Raw genomic sequence first — 23,486 nt, 5'->3', positions numbered from 1 at the left:
ATGTCCTCATGGTTTAAGACATTGTCAGATATTCTATTGCTTGCAGCTAAAAGCATTCCCAATCATTTCTAATAGTAGAGGTAATAGAATTGTGACGAATAGTGAATGTACACAGGGCAGAGGAATCAGAAGGGGCCAGGCCATACAGACCCCGTAGAGTATGTTAAAGAATTTGGCTTTGATTCTGATAGGGAAACTTAGAGCAGAAAAGTCTTGTTTTCAGAATTATGTCTTTTTTAATGAAAACATTTCTGATGTGTGAAGGATAGACCACAGGGAGATAAAAGAAGAGGCAGGAGGCAAGTTAGGAAGCTGTTGCGATAGTCACGGGAAAATGGGAACAGAGAAGTGATGATGGTGGCAGCAGTGGAGACTGAGCCGAATTTAGATTCAGTATATGTTGTGCAGGTGGAGCAAAGCGGGTTTCCTCTGGCTCTGCGTGTGGAAGTGAGGGAAGGCGGGTGAAGGAAGGTGACTCCTAGGCTGTCCGCCTGAGAAATGTGTCACCCAGCGCTGCCATTGACTGAGACGGCGGAAAGAGGAGCCGGTTTCAGGGATAGGTAGTGACCAGGGCAGTGGAGAGTGACGTTTGATACATTAACGTGGAGATACTTAGTACACATCTGAGTGGAGGCTGATGGGATAGATACCTAAATTTTCAAATTTGTAATTCCTTCATTTTCAATAGAAAATTAGAAAAAAAATTCTAAATGTTTTTGTGACTACTATGAATCTTCAGTAAATTTTGTAATAATACTAGAAAGAGCGATGGGTTTAAATGTTTCGAGCGCTTTCCCGACTTTTCAGCGATTCTCTATTTTCTTAGCAAGTTGTCGGTAACTGGACTGGGACGTTGAGGGAGAGGGCAGTTCTTTGAGGGCTGCTGTCCATTTTTATCTATTGCTGTGCTGTTTTCAAATGGAATCATCTTATGTGATTTCTTCGTGTGCCTAAGTGTTTAATTCGTTGCTCAAATCCTCTTGTTTTCCATTCTGGTTTTGGTTTTCTCCTATTATTTCTTTAGCTTTACTGTGATTTTGTATTTTGGGCTGTTCAGGAACATTCTCCAATATTGTAAAACTTTTTGGAGGAACTATTCCTTTTCTACAAGCTAAGCTATACAGATCTTTAGATCATATACTTCTTTGTCTAGAAGTAAATCCTGGCAGGGTTTATCATTATCTCTGGATTAGGAAATGTGTCGTTTTATCTACTACCAGGCAGAAAATATATCTTTTCCTCTGAGACCAATGTCAATACAGTCGTGTTCTCTCCTCTATTGACCTTTATTGAAAATAAGAATTAGAAATGTGTACAGTTGTAATCTGGTCTAGTGTGTTTATTTTGAGGGGGAGAAGATTTAGGTGGGGGCGGGCGAGATTATTTGTCCATGACCACACACCTAGTTAGGGACTCTGTCTGGCTCGTTCCCAGCAGCATCCATTGTATTTTGCTGATTTTCCCAGAAAAATTAAAAAAAAATGCTTTTTATTTAAAAGTTAAAGTGGAATTGTTTCCTAGATATCAAAATACAAGACTTTTTTTTTTTCCCTCCATTATCCTTGATTGTTTACAGTTTTTACATTTTAGAAGGATAACTTTGAAAGCCAAGACTTCAGAAATGGAAACATGAGCCCATGGAGATGGGACAGCAGTTTGGAGACTGTTCCTAAAAGCTAATGACGTGCTTTGGTTCTAGCAGTGGAGATGTAGACAAATATAAAGAAAACAAGAAATGTTTAGTAGGTACTTAATACACAGATTAGTTTTCCCACCATGGCATATAGCACAGAGGCTAGCACAAAGCAGTTTCTTAATATATCGTGTTAAATGGAAAAGCAAATTCAATGTGGAAATAGAGGAAAAGAAGAAACTTAAAGGATTTTTCAGACTTGAATCACTTGGATCACTGTGTGGGTATTTGTGTGATAATAAAAGAAATGCAGGAGGTAATACATGTTTCCGAGGAAAGAAACACACTAGGTTTGGGGATGTGCTGCCTTTGAAGTGCGCCTAAGACATCCAGGTGTCTGGCAGGAAGTTAGATGAGGCGCTCGGAACAGAGATGCGGATTTGGGACTGATGAGCATTTTCGTCGATAACTCAGTCCAGTGGGAACAGAGGATGTGCAGAGTGAGAGGAAACGTAAGACGACGGGCACCCCAGGCTCACGCTTTTTCTCCAAGCTTTTTCCGATGCAGTTGCCTTTGCCCGGAGCCGCCTTTCCAGATAACCCATGACCTCCCCCTCACCTCCTGTCTGTCTTTGTTCAGATGTCGGCTCCGTGAGATGTACCATCACAGCCTGTTTCTGCTCCACCCCCTCATAGGACTTGCCTCTGCTACTCTTCCTTATTTCCCCCCATAATTCTTAAGACTATCTAATATTTTGTTTATTTGTTTTTGCCAATATATTTTTAATTGAAAACAATCAAACGTATTTTTGTCACTTTGCAAAATGTTTCCTAATAACCTTTCTGTGGCTCCTGTTCTATCTTACAACAGATAAGTGATCTGGAGTTAATCCAAGCCTCCCTAAACATGAATTCAGATAGAATGAGAAGCACTGTCTCTTATTTTCTATCCTTATTTTGATCCTGAAATCCACTCCTAAGCTTAGAAATTTAGTAAGTGGAATAGCAAACAGTATACCACCTATTTTATTATTTTTTTTAATTTTATTTTTGGAGAGGGGTGTGTATATCTTTTTGAATTAGTGGGGTTTTTTAAATTAAAGTATAGTTGATTCGCAGTGTTAGGTCGATTTCTGCTGTACCGCATAGTGACCAGTCATACATATATGTATACAGTCTTTTTCTCATACTATGTTCCATCATGTGTGTATCCCAAGAAATTAAATGTAGTTTCCTGTGCTGTACAGTAGGATCTCATTGCTTACCCATTCTAAATGTAACAGTTCACACCTATTTTAAATATTTTATTTCTTTTTTGTTTGTTTTGCCTGTTTCCCCCCACTACAAAGTGCTTTCAGGAAAGCAGGATTTTGGTTTCTCCTGCTTTGTTTATTGCTGCAAACCTGGTCTCTGTAACAGTATTGGGAACATAGAAAGTGCTCAATGTGTATTTACTGTGTCAATGAAGAGCCTGGGAAATCCCAACTAATGCAGGGGGCATTTAGATTAAGCAAAGGTCAAAGCAAAAACTGAGGTCAGACCCTACAGAAGCTAATGCCACAGAGGATTGAAGAGGAAGGGTTTCAAGTTGAAAATGTGGTCAAAGCTCTCCGAAGAACATCAAGGAGATAATAAGAAAGAAAAAACCCTGGAATTTCAGTTTGATAAAAGCAATAACCTATTTTAACTTAAGGGGGAAAAAAGTCCCTAGGCATCATGCCTTCAGGCTTGTTATGCGTGTTAGGACTTCTGCAGAAGGCTGGTTCTCACAATGAAGCCGGAAGTAAAGGAAAGCTACAAGGGCATCTGTTCCCATGAGATTTTTCAGACTTGAATCACAAACGAAAGGAAGTTGGGATAGTTCGGATAAAGTTCAGATACTTATCTGAACTTTGGGGCTGGGGATTTAAACCAAGCTGAATACAGTATACAACAGTTCATCTCCCCAAGACTGCAATTGCATTCGAGAGCACGGGCGATAATGATATCCACACCACGTATCTAGGGATTAACCTTTCATATTTGGTCTTTAGAATAAAGTTGAATCAGAGAAAATAGCATAGATTGTGTGCTCTCCTTGTCTTTGTGAGAGACGAAATGAAATAATCGTGTGAATCTGTGTTTGCCCACTGTTTAATGAACTAAGATGTTTAGGTACATATTAGTTTTATAGTAACATTCCAGTGGAATTTGAAAGCAATACCAAAGATACTAAGACAACATTGAGAATAACTGTCAGTCTCTCCCAGGTATAGATCAATGAGTGTTTTGATTGTAATACAAAATAATAGCTCACTGTTTATTTTCATAGACCTAAGAGACATTTTTAAGACCATTTTCACTGAAGTATAGTTAATTTACAAGGTTGTTTTAGTTTCAGGTATACAGCAAAGTGATTCAGATATATACACACACACACACACACACACACACACACATATATATGTATATACACACACACATATGTGTATATATGTATATATATGTCTGATTCTTTTCTATCTTAAGTATTTATAAGATACAGAATATTGTCGAATATGAGAATTGAATACTGTTCCCTGTGCTATCCAGTCAGTACCTGTGGTTCATATGGTTTATATATGGAGTAGTGGGTAGATATTAACCCAAATCCTAATGTATCTCCCCACTCCTTGCTATCCCCTTTGGTAACCTTAAGTTTGTTTTCTTAGAAGATATTCTTTTTTGACCTACACCAAAAAACATGGCCATAAAATCGTATGTTGGGTTGCATCTCAACTTGATGCCGGAAAACAGAATAATTCCTTTCTGTTTATATAATGTTTTGCTGAATTTGGTCTGTATTTCAAAGCACTCAACAAAGAGTGCACATGCCCGAAACAGCCCAATGGGAAATTTATTTATACATGGTATACCATTATACATGATATAAATCAGAATTGGGTGGATTTCACTGCCTTTTTGGTTTGGCTAACACCTTAAACCAGTTCTCCAATATCTTGATGTAGCAAAATTTGAAATATATATTGTACAGAACAATTATCTCCTTCTTTGTAAACTGATGTGCATTTAACAAGAAATAGAATCTGTAAATCCTCATGCTTTTATAGGCAACGCATCATCATACCTCATGAAACCTATCCACTGTCCAGAAAGTCAACAGGTCCAGTTTTCTTAGAAAGCGGACTTTAAAAGGAACACTCACAACTGAAACCTTACCTTCTACATGTATGAAACACTCAAACCTAAATCGATTACTAGGGCATTAGGCACTAAGAACTGGATTCTGTTACAGAAGACCTAGAAAAGACGTCCTCAAAAATGGGGTTACTCTCTTTTCTTCATTCGTCTCTAGGAAGCTTTTTGTCTTGGTTCTCAAGGGGCTGACATCCCAGAGAATTTTATTACAGACAATTTAAACAATTAGGATGGCGGACCATGGCATGATTCTGTTCTGATGGAAGAGAGGAGCCTTTGGTACAGTGCAGTTTGTCCCCAGGAGGTCAGGGAAGCACGGATGCTCCACCTCCTCACTGCTCCCGCGAGAGCTCCATTTCAGAGGATCTTGGGGGCGGGGGTTGTGGGGGGAGGCATACAAGGAAAGGATAAGGAGAGGCCTGGAAAAGAAGAGGCTGGCAGAAAGGAGGCTGTGTAAATCAGCTGAGAAAAGAACACAAGGTTGGGGCTACTTCTAATTAATGATGATGTGTTTCTAGGATTTTTTTTTTCTTTTTTTTTTTTTTTTGAAGTGCTTGTTAGGAAATAAGGGCTAAAAAAGTGTAGGGGCTTGAGAGATTCGGTCAAGTGATTTAGGACATTATGAATAATTAATTTGTAACCTTTTGTGTTAAGGTTTTAAAATATTTTTGAGTGATGACAAGAAGATTGCTGTTAAACCCGCACTTGGAGGTAGTTATACAGCTGTATTTAGTTAAGACATGGACCTGGGATTTTACTGAGCATACATGTCTGAGGATTAAGGATTAAAGAATGTCACTAATGTAAATGCAGAAAAGACCTTTAGGGTTAGTCGAAGACCTGAACTGCATATTTCTCCTAAAGTATTCCAAATAGTCTGATAGCTCTGTTTTATAGCTACATAGTGTGGTGATACTCAACAGCCAGAGTTAGTTGTTGTTGATCGTATTTATGAGACATACTTAAATATAACTGTCACATGTTCCAGCTCTGCCTTTCAGTAACTCTGATTTATCCAGCTGTTCTTTCTATGTTGTGGTCTGTCACATTCAGCTGTGACACGTCCTCCAGAAACGACGAAGGACCAAGGAAAGGAAATAGGAAAAATGAAGAGGTCAGCATGATGGGGTGGAGATGTAATAATCATTGAAAGTTGATTTCTAAACTGTGGTTCCACTTTCATCTCTTTAATCGACTGCTTCCATTCATTATGTGTAGACTACCCATCAAAACTTGATGAGGTATTCGATAAAATTAGTTATTAGGTATTAGATAAAATCATCCCAAGCTGTTTTTCTTGCTGACCAGTTTTGTAAGGGAAACATGAACTTATTTGACCTTTCCTAGACCAAGGTAGAAGAAAATATTATATTTAATGCTCAAAACTCTAATGACATACCAGTTTTAATTAAACACCCCCAAACTAATATTAACACCAAATAAATTCTCAGATCACATTAATTTGAAAAGCATTTGGATTAGTTTCTGTTATATTTCTGAGAGTTTTAAGAATCCTTAGTTCATATAAGCAGTTAATCTTCTTTAAGCCAATAAAGTAGAGCTCTTTTACAAATTAATTTTAGTAATACCATCCACAGGTAGAAAATGCCGCACATATGCATAAACACACGTGAACGTGCAGACACAAACAGAAACCTTCATGCTTCTGTTTTAGAACTAGTCACAAATCAGGTGCAATAGCACAAAACTCACTCGTTATAAAAGAAGTTGGATCCAAATTACATTTGTGACAGATGGAATAATTTAAAGTTACCTGCTCCGGTTGCTGAAGTTTCTTGGTTTTTGTTTTTTTAATATTTGTGGAGAAAACTCTTAAGATTTTTCATTTGTCTGTGTTTTAAAATAATCTGTCCCCCTTTTGTTTTTCTTCTGATCAGAATTGTCTTCCTGAAGTTCATCTTTTAAAGCGATGACCTAGATAAGAGTTTTTGGAGGATCAAGAGCATTTACATCTCAAAGGCACAGCGAAAGAACGCAAGTTTCTCTTCGCAGGGCTTTTGTTTCCTAAGGCCAGAATTTTTACAATACCTATAAGCCTTTTGAGATAAATAGGCAGGTTAATTGTTTAAAAAGTTAGGTGGACTGCATTTCTGGTTTTGCAAAGATTTGTAAAGATACGGACAGTTGCTTTTAATTCTTCAAATAATTGGGTTGCAACTTAAATGACATCATAGGCTGTTCCACCCTTCCAACCACATTATCTTTAATTTGCTTTTTTTATTTCAAGGAGAAGATTTCCAACTAAGATGGAAATCAGGAGATTTCTGTGTTCTGGGTTTAGAGCTGTTTGTCTCTGGAATGTTTTAGTAAACCCTTCCACAGAGGCTTTAGAAGGACTCTTCCTCTGGGTACATAGTTTTATTTTAAGGGAGAAGACCTAAAAATTTCTGTTAGGCTCTGAATATCACCCATTAATCTGGCAGCTACTAAAAGGCAAACCCTTTTAAATATCTTGTCAGTTTTTGGCCAGGACAAACAGTAAACACTTCTGACAGTATTAAATAACCCCTTAGACTCAAGACGCACCCTTCTTTATTTTCCTCTCTCTACTGGGAACTACAAATGGAGATCCAGGAGAGCTGACTTTTGGTGAGATATCTCACCCCGTGCAACACATATCAGAGGAGTGATGTAGCACACAGTACAGTCCTGGGTGGGGTCAGCGAAAGAGCAGGAGAAACTCTGTGGGACCAAGATGGTGTCTGTTATGCTAACTGCCGTACAACTGTGTGTGTGTGCTTCGTGCCTGTGTCTTTTAGCATTCTATGAGTACTCTCTCTTCGATAAACTTGTTTTCTATAATTAATAGTTACCCTGTTTTTATTTGCCGACTTTTCTGTGTATTTTTAAATGACACACTCATCCTAATAGCAGTTATCTTCATCTCTTTGCAGTGCATTCAGAGTAGGCAATGCCTCTACCAGTGTTATCGTGGAGGTTTATTATGGGAGGATTCTGATCTGCTCCAATAGGAATTAGCTGCCTTCTGTCTGTCCTAGCACAGAGCTGTTTCCTGGGATTCCTTTTCACTCTCCCGTATTGGAGCTTCCATTTCTTGTATCCATGTATACCTTCTTCTTGTTACTTTTTTTTAATGATTTTTAATTTTTCCATTATAGTTGGTTTACAGTGTTCTGTCAATTTCTATTGTACAGCAAAGGGACCCAATCATACATATATATATATATTCTTTTTCTCACATTATCCTCCGTCATGCTCCATCACACATGACTAGATAGAGTTCCCTGTGCTGTACAACAGAACCTCATTGCTTACCCACTGCAGATACAATAGTTTGCATCTACTAACCCCAGACTCCCAGTCCGTCCCACTCCCTCCCTCTCCTCCTTGGCGACCACAAGTCTGCTCTCCAAGCCCATGAGATTTTTTTTTTCTGTGGAAAGGTTCCTTTGTGCCATATATTAGATTCCAGATATAAGTGATATCCTGTGGTATTTGTCTTTCTCTTTCTGACTTACTTCACTTAGTATGAGAGTCTCTAGTTCCATCCCTGTTCTCATTTTAGCAGATAACATTCTCTGGTTAATTCCTGAGAAAAATTGCAGGAGATGTAAACGTTTTGAGAAAGGTCAAAAGAGCTTTTGTCTGGTGTAAAGATGTCTTTATTTTATTCTCACACTTAAGTTTTAGCTGAACTAGCTCTGGAATTCGAGGTCAGAAAATATTTTTCCTTCAGAGTTTTAGAAACCTCCTTCAGTCATCTCTAGTTTTTAATAATGTTGATCCAAATCCTTAAAACAGTCAGATTCCTGATATTGTGAGAACCACTGTAACATCTGTCTGTAACGTCTGTTTCCGGTATAGAATTTCATGGGTTCTACTCTTTATGCTCAGTGTACTGGAAAACAGTGATGCTGTGCCTCATTGTGGGCACATTCGAAATCCTTGTCCCTCCGTTTCAGAGTATTTGGAATCATTCCAGTGACAAGCAGTTTTCTCATTTGTTCTGTCTGGAAGGTGTTTGCTGCTCTTATCTTTTCTTTTCCTCTTTATTGTCCATCTCTGACTCATTGTTCTACTTTCTGTGAATACCTTTACCTCTATCTTCCCTGTGTTTTATTGAGTTTTTTCTAAATTTGCTGTCGAGTTTTACTTTCTAAAAGTTTTAAATTTTTTTCTCTGACAGTTTCTTTCTTTCTTTTTTCTTTTTAGGGCTGCACCTGCGGCATATGGAAATTATCAGGCTAGGGGTCCAATCGGAGCTGCATCTGCTGGCCTACACTACAGCCACAGCAACGCAGGATCCTAGCCGTGTCTGTGACCTGCACCACGGCTCATGGCAACATTGGATCCTTAACCCACTGAGCAAGGCCAGGGATCAAACCCATGTCCTCATGGATACTAGTTGGGTTCATTCACCCCTGAGCCACGATGGGAATTCCTCTGGATACAGTATATTTCACTTGATCTCCCTCTTAAAGATAGTAATGATATTCAGGTTTTGGACTCTTTATTTTTTTGAATTGACATATGATTCACACAACACAAAACCACCATTGAAAAGTATAAAATTCAGTACTTTTGGGTATATTCAAAAGGTTGTATAGACACTATTAATTCCAGAAGGTTTTCAAAATCCCCCAAAGATACCCCAGGCCCGTTAGCAGTCACTTTCCATCTCCCCTTCCCGCAGCTGCTGGCAACCCATCTCCTTTCTACCCCTTTGGATTTAGCTGTTCTGGACATTTCATATCACTGGAATCATGCAATATGTGGCCTTTTGTATTTGGCCATTTTCATTTAGCATAATATTTAAGGTTCATTCAAGTTGTAGCATGTATCTTTACTACATTATTTATGGCTGAAAAATATTCCATGGTGCAGATATTTCACTTTTGTTCCTTCTGGGGATGCACAATTGGATTTTTCTACATTTTTGGCTATTAAAAAATGCTACTATTGATATTTGTGTATTTTTATATTAATATATTTTTTTAGTTATCTTAGTACATACCTAGGAGTAGAATTGCTTGATTATTTGGCAACATCACATGTGAACTTGGGAGAATTGTCAAACCTTCCATGAAAGAGGCCATACCCTCCTGGTGTCAGTGCTGACAGCTCCAACATTTTGGTATTTTTTTCTTCAAAAAAATATAATCCTCTATCTGACATTAATTTCGAGAGACATTCTCAGTCATTATTGCTTAAAATATTTATTTTTGTTCATTTATCTCTTTATTCCTACCCTACATATAATGCACATGTTTAGTTGTCCAACAGCTCTTTGATACTTTTTCATTTTTTTAAATCACCTTTTCTTTGCTTTTCAGTTCTGCAGTTTCTTATCGACCTTTCTTCACATATTCATCCATACTCATGCCCTCTCTCGTAATGAGTTTATCAAAGGCATTCTTCGTTTCTGTTACAGTATTTATGGTATCTAGTATTTATCTTTGATTTTTTCTTAGAGGTCCCATTTTTCTGCTTACATTACCTATTTGTTCTTGTATGCCATTTACATTTTCTGTTAGTGAACAATACACCAGTATGCCAATAGCTCTTAGCATATGAATCATAGTTATTTTATTTCATTTTATTATTTATTTATTTATTTTGTCTTTTTGCCATTTCTTGGGCCGCTCCCGTGGCATATGGAGGTTCCCAGGCTAGGGGTCGAATCGGAGCTGTAGCTGCCGCCTACACCAGAGCCATAGCAACGTGGGATCTGAGCCACGTCTGTACCTACACCACAGCTCGTGGCAACACCAGATCCTTAACCCACTGAGCAAGGCCAGGGATCGAACCCTCAACTTCATGGTTCCTAGTCGGATTCGCCAACCACTGTGCCACGACGGGAACTCCCATAGTTATTTTAAATTGATGATCTGAAAATTCCAGCATCCCTGCCTTATTTAAGTCTGTTTCTGATGTTCGATCTATCTGTTTAACCTGTTTTTTTGTTTTGTTTTGTTTGTTTGTTTGTTTTACCTTTTAGTTGTCTCTTAATTTTGTCTTACAGCTGAACTGATGTATTGGGTAGAAAGGGCTGCGGTAAATAGGCCTTCAGTAGTAAGTGTTAATTTGTGGAGGAAGAGGAGGTATTCTATGGAACAGTCCTATGATGAAGTTTCGCTTTGGGTGATCCTATGCCTCTGGACTGTGCACTTGAGCAGTGCTTCTCAATACCTCCACCCTTGGGACAGATGGCTAGAATGGGCTAGAATTGAGTATTTATCTTCCCTCAGGGAAAACTGGGAATAACCATGGCTGAGCCTTTCTTTTCCCCCACATAGAAGGATAGAACAGGCTGGTGTGGGATATTTTTTTTCCACCAGGTGATTAGACTCTGAAAAACCCCAGTAGGTTAGGCTCTGGTAACGTGATGTCACTTGAGCACACACGCTGTTGTAGGAACAGATGGCCTGGTCTGTTTCACAGTTAGCTTTCCCCTCCCCCTACCTGTACCCTAAGGGGGTTCTTCTCCAGTGGTCCTTGTGAGGGCCTGGTTGAGCTCCCGGAGGTGAACTTATAACTGGGTCCCTCTGGAATTTTTAATTCTCAAACTTGTACACACTGAGCTTTCATATATTCAGATTTTCCTACGTTAGTACTGGTTCCCAGGGTTTTCTGCTTGTGAGGTTCTGCTCAGGAAAGTTGTGATTCTTTGAATTTGCTGTCTCTCTCTCCAACATGGCAGGCAGTGGTTTCCCTGTGACCTTACTTCTCTGAGGGATCTAAGATTAGTTGTTGATATTTTAGTTTGTTTATCTTTTTGTTTGTTATTAGGATAAAGTGATTGTTACCAAGCCCTAGCTCCTGCTGCTTGCTACACTGGGGGCAATAAAATATTCCAGACAGGAATTGTTGGGGCAAGGAATAGCCACTTTCCAAAAGCTGACAGACAGAGAAGATGGTGGACTAGTGTCCCAAAGAACCATTTTTCCTGGGTTTGGATACTAGTTTCTTTGATAGAACAAAGAGGGGACGGAGAGGCGGTAAAGTTAAAAAAAGGCAGTAAGTTATTGCAAATATTTCCTGGTTCTGGCCAGACTCTGGAGGGGAGGCATTAATTTCTTCTTTCCTGCAGCCAATCACAGGTGGGCCTGGAAGGATGTTTCCTGTGACCTAAACAAAGCATTTGAGTTTAAGGCTCAGGCCAGTGAGGCAGGCTTCCCAAAGATGGACTATTGTGGATACTTTAAGCTGTTGCCAACATCTCTTTAGTGACTAACTTGTAGCAGAAGCAGGAGAATAAAGATTAAAGCAAAAGAAGCAGAGACAGTGTGGAATCAGATTTGTTCATCCCAATTACATAGTACCTCCCAAGATTCTTAGATGCTAGACCAGAAACCAGAAGTCTCTCTTTTTATGAAAACTCACACTTGCAGTATGTCATCTGGGTCCAAGATCATGGATAAGAAGACAATATTTTCAAGCCGTCTTCCCAGCTTGATCTCTGTATCAAAGCAGTCCCACTCAAAATTCCAGCAGTTTTTTTGCTTGTTGTTGTTGTTGTTGTTGTTTGTCAACAAACTTATTCTTAAATTTATATGGAGGGACAAAAGACCCAGAATGGCCAACAGAGTGTTAAAAGAGAAGAATAGTTGCAAAGCGGACAAGATGACTTAAAAAGCTATGGTGATCAAGACAGTATAGTTTCTTGAGAGGATAGACAAATAGACCAATGGAACACAATAGAGCGTGTAGAGATAACATAAATATAGTCAACTGTATTTAAAACAAAGGAGCAAAGACAATGCATTGGAGAATATGTAGTCTTTTCAACAAATGGTGCTGAGCAGCTGGACATACACACATAAAACAAAACAAAAAAAATGATTCTAAACACAGACCATATACCTTTCACAAAAATTAACTCAGAATGGATCATAGACCTTATAAAACTCAAACATATAGAAATGATAGATGACAGCATAGGAGAAAATCTGGATGGGCGAGAGGATGGTGACAACTTTTTAGATACAACACCAGAGGTCTGCTTCTTGGGAGGAATAATCAAATAACTCTGATTGGTTAAAATTTAAAAATTATGCTCTGCAAATACACTGTGGAAAGAATGAGACAAGCCATACGCTGGGAGAATGAGAGTATATTTGTAAAATGTTTATCTGATAAAGGACTGTTATTCAAATTATTCAAAGAATTCTTAAAAGTCAACAATAAGAAAATGCAAAGCCTGATTAAAAATGCACTAAAGACCTGAACAGACCTTATCATAAATGATAGAGAGATAGGCAAGTAAGCATAGGAAAAAGAGCTCCATGTCATTAGTCATCAGGGAAATGCAAATTAAAACAGCAGTGAAATCTGTCTACCTACCTGTGAGAATGGATAAATCCAGAGCACTGACAGCGCTCAGTGCTGGTGAAGACAGCACTTATTACTGGTGGCAATGAAAAATGGCGCATCATTTTGGAGGAGAGTTTGGTGCTTTCTTTAAAAATAAAAATAAAAAACAAAAAGACATATTCAAACCTTACTGTCCCTCAGTCGTACGTCATGGTATTTGCCAAAGAATTGAAAATTATGTTCACACCAAAATCTGCATAGTGATGTTTATAGCAGTTTCATTCATAATTGCCAAACTCGGAAGTAACCAACATACCCTTCAGTAGATGAATAGATAAATGACTGTGGTACCTCTAGATAATGGAATATTATTCAGTGCTAAAAAGGAACGAACCATCAAGCTAATAAAAAATGGAAAAACTCCCATTGTGGCTCAGTGGTAACGAACTCAGCCAGTATCCGTGAGGATGCAGGTTCAATCCCTGGCCTTGCTCTGGGTAAGGATCCATTGTTGCTGTGAGCTGTGGTGTAGGTCATAGACGCAGCTTGGATTTGGCATTGCTGTGGCTATGGTGTAGGCTGGCAGCTGCAGTTCCGATTTGACCCCTAGCCTGGGAACGTCCATATGCCGAGGGTGTGGCTCTAAAAAAAAAAAAAAAAAAAGAGCTGAAAAATTTTAAATGCATATTCACTAAGTGCATGAAGCTAAACTGAAAAAGCCGCATGCTGCATGATTTCAAATATTTGACATTCTGGAAAAGGCAGAATATGGAGACAATTAAAAAAAAATATGGTTCCCAAGTATTGGGAGAGCGGAAGGAATGAATAGAAGGAACAGAGACGTAGGGCATTGAAACTACTCTGTACAAGTATAATACTACTGGACCTATGCAATTATAAATTTATCAAATTCATAGAATGTACAACTCCGAGAGTAAGCCCTCATGTCAACCGCCGACTTTGGATGATACTCATGTCTCAGTTTAGGTCATCATTTGTAAAAATACAAGTCTCTGGTGGGAGATGTTGACAACTGAGAACGGCTATTACGTGCGTGGGCCTGGGGTTATATGGGGAACCAACCTCTGTATCGCTCTTCAATTTTACTGAACCTAAACTGCTCTAGTATAAATTATGTTAAAAATCTCATCTTGATTTTATTTTATTTTTTTTACTTTTGGCTTCTATTTTTGCTTCATGTTAAATGTTTAGTCTTTGTAAAGAAATTATTCTTTCATTTATGTCTTTGCGCATATCAGTTTATTTCTGATTCTTTGTTAGACTCCTCTGCATCAGCTTCATCTGAGGTAAAATATGATTTCATCATTGATTTTGGATTTCCATTTCAATTGAACTTCTTTTCATTTCTTGACGTGTTTTGGGTTTTCAGTCAGCTTGTTTGTTGTGAGATGTCTTCTCTTCTGTCTCTGAGGTTCTGTCTGGCACCTTGGTGGCCACCTTCTCTCAGCTCCCTGTATTCCAGGTTCAAGTGAGGTACTATGTAGGCAGTTTAGGACACCCCCCTGGGGTATCAGTTGTGTTAAAAATTCAGTTGCCATGGCAGCGGGCCCTATGCCGGTCCTGGGCTGGCTGCTCTCTGTGTTGTCTGGGTCTTAGAAATACAGCCCATTAGATGCTGTAGCCTGCCTTTAGTTTTGGTCCTCTTTGTGTGACGTGGGGAACATACTTGAGTTCCTCGATACAAACCATGACCCTTATTTGGGGGTCCTGCCTTGCACACAGACTTTTGAGTAAGTCTCCTTTTACCCCCTCACGGCCAGATTCTCAGTTGTCACTTCCAACTTCCAGACCTGAGGACCTGATCGCTTACGAGGCCCTCCGACCTCATCAGCGTTTCTAGTTCACGAAGACGTGCGCCTTTTCTTTGAGCCACCCTCCTTTTTTTTTTTTCCTCCCGGTTTTTTCTATTTCATTAACTCCTGCGTTGTGTTTCGGATGAAGAAAGCGAGTCAAAGCGTGAATTCCATATACTGTCTTTCCCACACATCCTTTGACTGGCTATTAACAATTATTTGAACGCCCAACCTCTCGCTCATCATTTTCCTCCACATGTTTGTAATGTTTCTTGAATCCTTGACTCTGTCAAGTGCTTACCCACCTCAAGGTATGAACAAACAGTTTCCTCCACCTGCAATGCTCTCGTCCAGGCTCTTCACGTGGCTGACATTTCATCTTCCAGCTTGAGTCACCCTGCCAGAGAGTCCGTCCTTGGCCACACGATGTAAGTGGCTCTTCCTCCTCTTCCCCTCATCATGGTTATAATCACCAGCATCGTAATCATCATTATTTTTAGCCTTAGAACCTTGTTAGGTTTCCTCCAAGCATTCTTTAAGATTTATTTATTTACTGGTTTCTTGACCGGCTGTATGACCGCCATGTCCCCATCAGAAGGTTAGTTCTGTACAGGGCCTGGCCACGAAAGCTGTGAGGTTCAGCCACTGCCTGGCATTTGTTGAGTGAATTATAAAATGCATCTTTTTTGGGAATGAGGTATGTAATGGCTAAACAGGAATCCAGTTTATATACACAGAATTTGTAAGCACCTCAGTTGCTACAACATTCTCTATTTTCTGCCCATGCATATAATGGGCGAACTAAACTCTACATCAGTGAAGTCGATAGATAACATGTGGTAAACAGATCTACATGTATAGGTTACAAGTCAGGCACAATTATTGAAGGTTTATTTAGAATTATCATAAGAAATAAGTCTTTCCCACCAAAGGTAATTCTTGGAGTTATTTCTGTTGCTGTCCTCTTTATTTGCTTCAGGTCTTCAGAAACATTTTAATTTTTCTCAGCACAAAGACTATACTTTGAAAGCTGGTGATGGACAATTATTGTAAGATTTACTCTGAGCTGAGAAGCAAAATTTTAGATACTTAGTCGCTGAAGCACAGCACCTAGATGTGATTAAAAACCTCCAGTGACCCCCTGTGACATTCCTAAGCTATTCTTTTACTTCAGGAATATTTTGGAACTTCTTAAAGGTTTAGACCGAGACTGAAAATGAATAGCTGCTTGGAACTTTAGTTCCTAAGGGCTTCCGTAGGAACGAGTTAGATTTTTAGATTTAGGTAAGTGAATAGTCAAGAATTACTCAGTAGCTGTTGACAAACATAATTGATGGAAACTGTGGTTATACCTTCTGTGTTCTATTTTCTTATCAAAATATGTGAATTAGAACTTGAATTGTATGGTTTGGAATAAACATGCAGTTGAATTAGGAAATTTAATTAAATGTGAAGTAGTGGGGAAATTGTGAATGGGGAGGTAAAAAAGAACCCAAACCCTTACACTCTTGTATTGTTTACTAAAACCTGCCAAATTGTGAGTCCCTGTATGCCCTGTGATGAAGCACAATGTGAAAATTCAGCTTCTGTCTTCGTCATCTATTCATATACACTATATTAGCTTGGGACGTTAAAGAAATATTTTAGTAACACCGCAAGAATTGCAGCCAACAATCCTTTCCGGGTTATGTGCAAAGTAAACAGTGACTAGGAAGAAAACTTATTCAGTAAGAGGACTTTTAATTTTAAAACTATAAATTTCACTGTGGGGAGAGGAAAGGAAACGGAATTGCTAGGCTGTTAATGAATTCTGGTTTTGTTAGGGAGAGTGTCTTTTCACCCAGAGGTTCTGCTGCAAATCTTTTAGCATGTTAAGATCATAGGAAAAAATAATAAGAATTATTCTAATTTGGGCACAGATACTAAAATAATTATTTGTGGACTGGAGAAGAGATAGTTGGAAACCAAGAGAAGAATTTTTTTTTTTTTTTTTTTTTTTGAAGACAGACGTTTCAGTCCTTGCTATGATGAAGAGGAGGAGCCAGTGGACAGATTTTGCACAGAGAGATGTTGTAATAGAAGAACTGGGCTTTTTAATGTTCAGGATTATTTTGTTCATATTTTCCCAAGATAATCGTATGTCTTCATGCCCTCTCATAGTTTCTCTGGGTCATTTCTGATTCAGGTTGTAACTAATCTAAGGGTTAAATAAAATGTAAGTCAAATTGCGCATCATGTAGACGTTGAGATTGCTCCTGGAATCCTACAATTTTACACACTGCTGGAATCCTTTTTGTAAGAAATTGCATTTTCCACCACAGGCCATTACATTTTGAGAAACATTTTAGAACAAAAACCGTAGCAGAGTTTATATAGAGAGTTCATCACTTTCCCTCCCCAAGATCGCAATACCGCACAGCTCAGTGGGCTTGTGCCTGTCCTCAAAATGGTAAAAGCCGAAAAATAGCTGTCAAGTGGATATAGTAACTTGTAAATTATATTAATGTTTATTTTGTCCATTAAATATAACTCTCAGAGTAAGTCAGTACAACCCTCAAGAGTTAAATGCATTATGTTTCAAATAAAACACAGTAAGCACTTAATCTGTGTTTACAATTATTAACAGCACTCTGTGGCAGCATTCTGTCGTACTGACTACATAAAAGAAGCAATAGTAAATCCTGGATTAAACGTATGAGTAATTCACATGTCTCTGAAGCTCAAAAAGCAAAGCCAGAAATGTTTTATATGGGCCGCAGTTCTAATCATTGGAAAAGTTTAATGTTTTGTGTATGGCTGTAGAATTTCCAAATTGTTCGAAATGCTAAGTCTCATTAGAAATATTTAAACATCATAGAACATGAACCTTTATTTTATGCAACATGTGTTTCAGCCACAAAACTACTTAAAAATGTACATGGATGTATATTCTATATGTGATTATCCTATTCTTAGTGAAGGAGCCTGGACTTTTATCCATTTACATGAAGCCGTGGGTTAATCATAAAACACTACAGTTTTGAGTCCAAATTAATTTCGCTGGAAATTGTCATACTCCTAAAATGTATATTAAAGTAAATGTGTAGCCATTTGGTTGACTTTTCAAGTGAAAGAAATGATAAATCACTTATTGTATCTCCAAACCAAAAGCAAAACAATCAAAACACATTGAGTTGGGGCCACCTTTTTGACCTGGGAGGGTAGTGGGAGAGGACTCATTCTATATTTTAACACAAAGCTTGAATTTTTTACTTCGACAGAAATACACATGCCTAAAAATAGAAAACTTGCATCATATTGCATGTAGATATTCCTCTGAACACTTGTATGTATGCTCTCTTCATTTGTTTATTAATCTAGTAACATCTAATATCGTAGGACACCTGACACCCATAAAAATCAAAATCAAAAGATGATCTCTAGCATCTGATAATGGTACAGGACCTTATATCAAACTAATCTCTCTTCCCCCACCCCCCTTTGGCTGCACCTGCAGCATGCAGAAGTTCCCAGGCCAGGGACAGAACCCACACCATAGTGGCACCCTGAGCCACAGCAGTGACCTAGGCCACAGCAGTGACAATGTCAGATCCCTAACTGCTAGACCACCAGGGAACTCCTCAGACTAATCTCAATGACAATACTGATACACTCTGGTCAAAACAAAATGAAATAAATAAAAATAGTTCTTTAAGGGCATGGGAGAATGGCTAAAGGAGGCGGAAACTTGAATGAATTTCCCTTGTGGTGCGTGGATTAAAGGAGTCAACATTGTCACTGCAGTGGCCTGGGTTCGATCCCTGGCCCAGGAACTTCCATATGCCACAGGTATACCAAAAGAAAAAAATAAAAAAAGAAAGCAAGCAAGCAGAACCTTGAAGGAAGGGTTTCATCCTGAGTGAGAGTTATGTTTGACCAGTTTCTCACTGAGGACACTCCCAGTCTGTGCTGTGTAGGAAGGATTGCAATCCATAGGAATGTGGCATTCTGACTGGCCAACTAGTGAGAAATTGGAATTGGGAGCTTCCCGAATAGCTGGGAACTGAGAGGAGAAAATCCCTGCCGAGAGGGATTCATAAAGGAGAGAGAGCCAAAGATCTACCGGTGAATTCCCTCGAGGTTTCATCTTGGCCCCTGAGCAGGGAGTGCGTGGCTGGTACTGCAAGGAGCTGAGAGCGAAAAGAACGGCTGGATGATTGAAATGGGCCAGCCGAGATGACAGGGGCCACGGACAGCAGTGAACTGGTTTTAGGTAAAAGTCTTACCGAGTTAGAGAGACTTAGAAACGCTTCACGCTTTTACAAAGGGTTCTATGCTTTGGGGGGTGAGAATAACGTTTATTTTACTTTTAGAATTTTTTACTAGGAGCAAGGGAAATACTGATACATACTCCCTATCCGAAAAGAAAACAAGCTTCATCAGAATTGAGATAACACACCAGTAATTCAAGCAGGAAAATAAAATGAAACACTGCACAGAATGATTAAAGCATCCATAGTCTCTAAAAAGTGATGTACATGTAGTGTAAAGTCAAAACTTAATAGACATGTGAAGAAGCAGAAAATGCAACCTATAATCAGGTATCTGTAGACCCATCTGCTTGTGTGTACAGAGCATCCTCTGCAGTTTACTTAGGATTTTAGTTAAGAACTGTAAGAACAAATGAGTGTATTTTGCGAAGGTACAGGCCACGGTAAGTACAAAACAAAACAAAAAAAAACCCCAAATCCCTGCCTTCCAGTAGCTCACGATCGACTGGGAAAAACATCTATACAGAAATACGCTTTTGGGGTATCTCAGCAAAGCGGCGGAGCCGGTTGCTCCATGTTCTCATTCCTCCACAGGCGGATCCAAAACCAAGCAGAAGCGCTCAGAAGCACCCTTGTCAGAACACTGGGAGAGAGACGTTGACAGCCACCAACCGAATGCTGAACAAAGGCGGAGGAAACTGGAAAATGGTAGGAAAGCCTTGTTGTATTTTCACTCGCTCCTGCCCGGTCCCCTTCCTGGCCTGGCAGCCCCATTCCCAGTGTGGGAGCAGGGTCCCCGGCTCAGGACGGTGCACGGCCGACCTCACTTGCCAATTATTAGGTATGTCCACTCTCGCCTATCTAGGGCCTCTCCAGAGGGCTGACACAAGACCGTTTGCCTGACTCAGAACGCAGGCCAGAAAAGCAGGGTGCCCTGCTGGGAGAAAAAGCAGCAAGGGAGGTCACCACCCATAGGTGCTGGTGGCACAGACGCCAGGGGCAGATTTCCCGTAAGCCGCCAAAGGCCTAGAGGAAAGCTGGGGGAGGTTCTTCAGGGGAATTAGGACATCCAGAAGCACCCTCGTGTAAAGGGGAATTTGGAAAGCCACACGCATGATCAGGGCAAGACACACGCTCCGAGTAGAGCAGGGAAACCCTGAGTTTTCCCCTTGGCCTGGTCCCTGGGCTTCGTGTAAGCCTGGCTAAGTGTGGAAACAGCGACAACGTCCCTCTCTAGTGATGCTTAGGATTTTTTTGTCCTTAGTCTGTTTCCTAATTCAGCTAAAATATTTAGCTGAATCCAAAATTAAATCCACAAAACAAGTGTCTATATTAAAAGAAATCTAGCTTCTATCTCTGTACTTCCTACCACATGTCCTCCTTGTTTTAACCACTTTTTCCAAAAAAAAATGTCGTTTATCTTACCATATAGGTTTGTTGTCAGTTTCTCCATTTCCAACCCAGAGGACACAATGCATGCTTTTCTCCATCTTTCTTCTTTTCGTTCTATAATACTTCTTTGAAATAATTCCATAGTAGTAGATCCGTATTGATAGCTGTATGGTACTCCATTGGGTACCACAATTTATTCTAACCCGCCCCCTATAGAAGAATATTGGAATTGTTTTTCCGTCTGTTTTTTACTATAAAATATCCTGCAGTGATATCAGTTTGTTGATTGTAACCAATGTGCAATAAAAGCCATTGATAAAGGGAAGAGAGTGTGAAGCCCTTGGGACCCATCTGTACTGTCTTTGCAATTCTGCAAATCTAAATCTGTTAGCACATTTTTAAAGTTTCTTTAAAAATAAGAAAAATAGGAGTTCCCTTGGAGGTGCAGCAGAAACGAATCCGATTAGGAATGAGGAGTTTGCGGGTTCGATCCCTGGCCTCGCTCAGTGGGATAAAGATCTGGTGTTGCTGTGAGCTGTGGTGTAGGTCACAGATGTGGCTCATCCCTCGGTGCTGTGGCTTTGGCATAGGCCATTAGCTATAGCTCCGATTCAACCCCTAGAGAACTTCCATACGCCTCGGGTGTGGCCCTAAAAAGACAAAATTAAAAACAAACAAACAAACAAAAAGCAGATGACATTAATGGCGTCTTTTTTCAGGTCACTGAAGTGAACACTTCTTGCATATAATGTGTTATTTTTGATGTGCTCCTTGCTACTGTTTGCTGATATTAAAGATTTTTCACTGACGCACAGCAGATTGGTTTGCAGTTTTCTTTCTCAGTGCAGTCTTTGACATGTCTTTGGAATCAGTGTTCCGTTTTCCTCTTTCTCTATCCTCTGGAGTCGTTCTAAGTAGAACGGGGACTTTTCTATTCTTTAACGGTGAGCTAGAATGTCCCTGGGACCTTCTGGGGCGTGTGCTTCTTCACTCCTCATAGTTCATCTTTCATAACAGTTGAAGACTGTTTAAACTTTCTGCCTCAACTGGAGACTATTTTGGCAAGCTGTAATTCTCAAAACCAAACATTTCCTCTTGCAGTGTGTCTCTCTTCTCACCTAAGCTGGAAGCTCTTGGAGGGCATATTCCAATAACAATTTTAGGGTACCCATCTGGTGTCCAACAAGTCAGTTCAATTCCAGCAATAATAATATATTATATAAACCACCTGGAGTTAGACAGACCCCACCAGTAAAGGCGCTCAGTCTTATAATACCGCCTCCACTGGAGATGCCAGCTCCAAGTCAGGTCCTCAAGTCTACCTGAAATTCTGACCAGCTGCCTTTCCTGCAGCATCCGCAGGTTCTGTAACTCCCCTTCAGTTCTGGTATTTTTCTAGAACTACTCACAGAATTCCTTGAAAGCACTACACTTATTGGTACTGTTCTGTTCTAAAGAATATGCCCACATGAAAGATGGAGCTGGGCTCAGAACTTCCGTGCCTTCTGCAGGCGCCGCCACCCCCTCCCCCAGCACACCCATGCCCACACCCCGGAAGCTCTGCCAGCCTCCTCCTTACAGTGTTTTTATCTGGACGTGCCTTACGGAGGCTCAGTTGCATCGCCGGCCACAGGATTAAATACCACCTCCTGAGAGATGGGAATGTCTCTTGCTATCATGATGAGCCCCACCGTAAGGTATCCGAGTTTATACTGACAAGGTGAGGCAAGGAGGTGGGCCGGGAGTGAGGCTTCTAGGCTTCTAATCAGGGGCTTGGTACCATTTCTAGGTGGCCAGCCCCTCCCTCTGTAGAAACTAAGAGCCCACCTTGTGCCTCATCCTCTCAGCACAAATTCAGGTAAGGTTCCTTATGAATAACAAAAGACATTCCCATCTCTCAGGAAACTCTCTGGGTGTCAGGAGCTCTGTGCCAAGAACTTGGGACAAAGACCAGGAACCTTTATTTTATGAGACCCCTGGGAGAATACTGTGCATTTCTTTAGTGCCCCGCTCGAGTTATGCCTAGGTGTAGGTGGGTGTACAATCTTTATCTATTAAGTTATTGGATACAAGAGTGACTGAACTGTATATGTTCCAGTTAGTAAGGCTGTGCTTTCTTTCAGGAAGGAAAGCCAACCCCGCCTTTGGGCCTGTTACTTGGTAATGCTAATGCGTTACATTCCCTTCAGCCTCCCCACCCCCACCCCCCGCCCTGAAAGTGCCGGCTGCCCAAAGCCTTGCAGTCCAAAGACCTGAAATCCTGATTTAAAAAATGCCAGTGTGATCTTTTGATCAAAGCTTTCCTTGTAGGGTATCAAGTCTCCCCTTACCTGAATGCATGAATCTTGAGTTGCCTCAAGTAGGAGAATCTCTGAGAGATGGTCCAAACATCAGTTTTCTTCGTTGCTTTTTTAATGACACAGGTACATTTTGAGAGTTTTTAATTGCATTTCCCCTAAAGGTTGTAAAGTGTGTGTGTGTGTGTGTGTGTGTGTGTGTGTGTGTGTGTTTAATCTCTCACACATCCTGGTGGGAAACGTTCAAGTGCTCAGATGGAACTACTTGAGACTAGCAACCAATTGAACTTGACAGTCATACCTGATACTCTGTTCATCCTCAACATTTTAATCATCTGGATTTTGTAATTCTGTTGTGTTTTGTAGGAAAGCAACTGTGTTATGTGAGAGATGAAACTTTGCAGTTTTCTCATGTTTAATTTTTTTTAGGTCTGTCCTGGAGAATTTTTCCAGCTGGATGACTAATGCAGAGGGATTTTTCTCTTCCATTGCTATCATCCCTTATGTGAATTATTAATATATGTTTTTATTTATAATTCATTACCTTTAAAACAGAGTCATGGATGAGCAAAGACCCAGCTGCACTTGGGCTCATCAAATGTCCTTAACTGTTTTTTGGAGTTTGAGC

General features: G+C 39.9%; 1 protein-coding gene across 50 annotated transcripts in view; it reads left to right on the top strand.

The window, feature by feature from the left end:
• The window catches only part of LOC102164422 (uncharacterized), a 412,252-nt gene that overhangs the window by 89,545 nt on the left and 299,221 nt on the right, over window positions 1-23,486 (top strand). For 49 of the 50 annotated variants that reach the window (XM_084979139.1, XM_084979129.1, XM_084979128.1 and 46 more), the window contains one exon: window positions 19,764-19,877. The exons of the other annotated variant lie outside the window; for it this stretch is intronic. In XM_084979139.1, coding sequence (XP_084835265.1) covers window positions 19,764-19,877 — 114 coding nt within the window. The remainder of the gene's footprint in view (window positions 1-19,763; window positions 19,878-23,486) is intronic. 50 annotated transcript variants of the gene reach the window in all.

Source organism: Sus scrofa, chromosome 10 (assembly GCF_054392235.1).
Source record: "Sus scrofa isolate SSC_HxYL_T2T_F1_AM1 chromosome 10, Sscrofa_HxYL_maternal_Yorkshire_Landrace_v2.0, whole genome shotgun sequence".
Taxonomy (NCBI): Eukaryota; Metazoa; Chordata; class Mammalia; order Artiodactyla; family Suidae; genus Sus; species Sus scrofa.
Note: the sequence above shows the minus strand (reverse complement) of the source record. Positions and strands in the feature narration are given on the sequence as shown.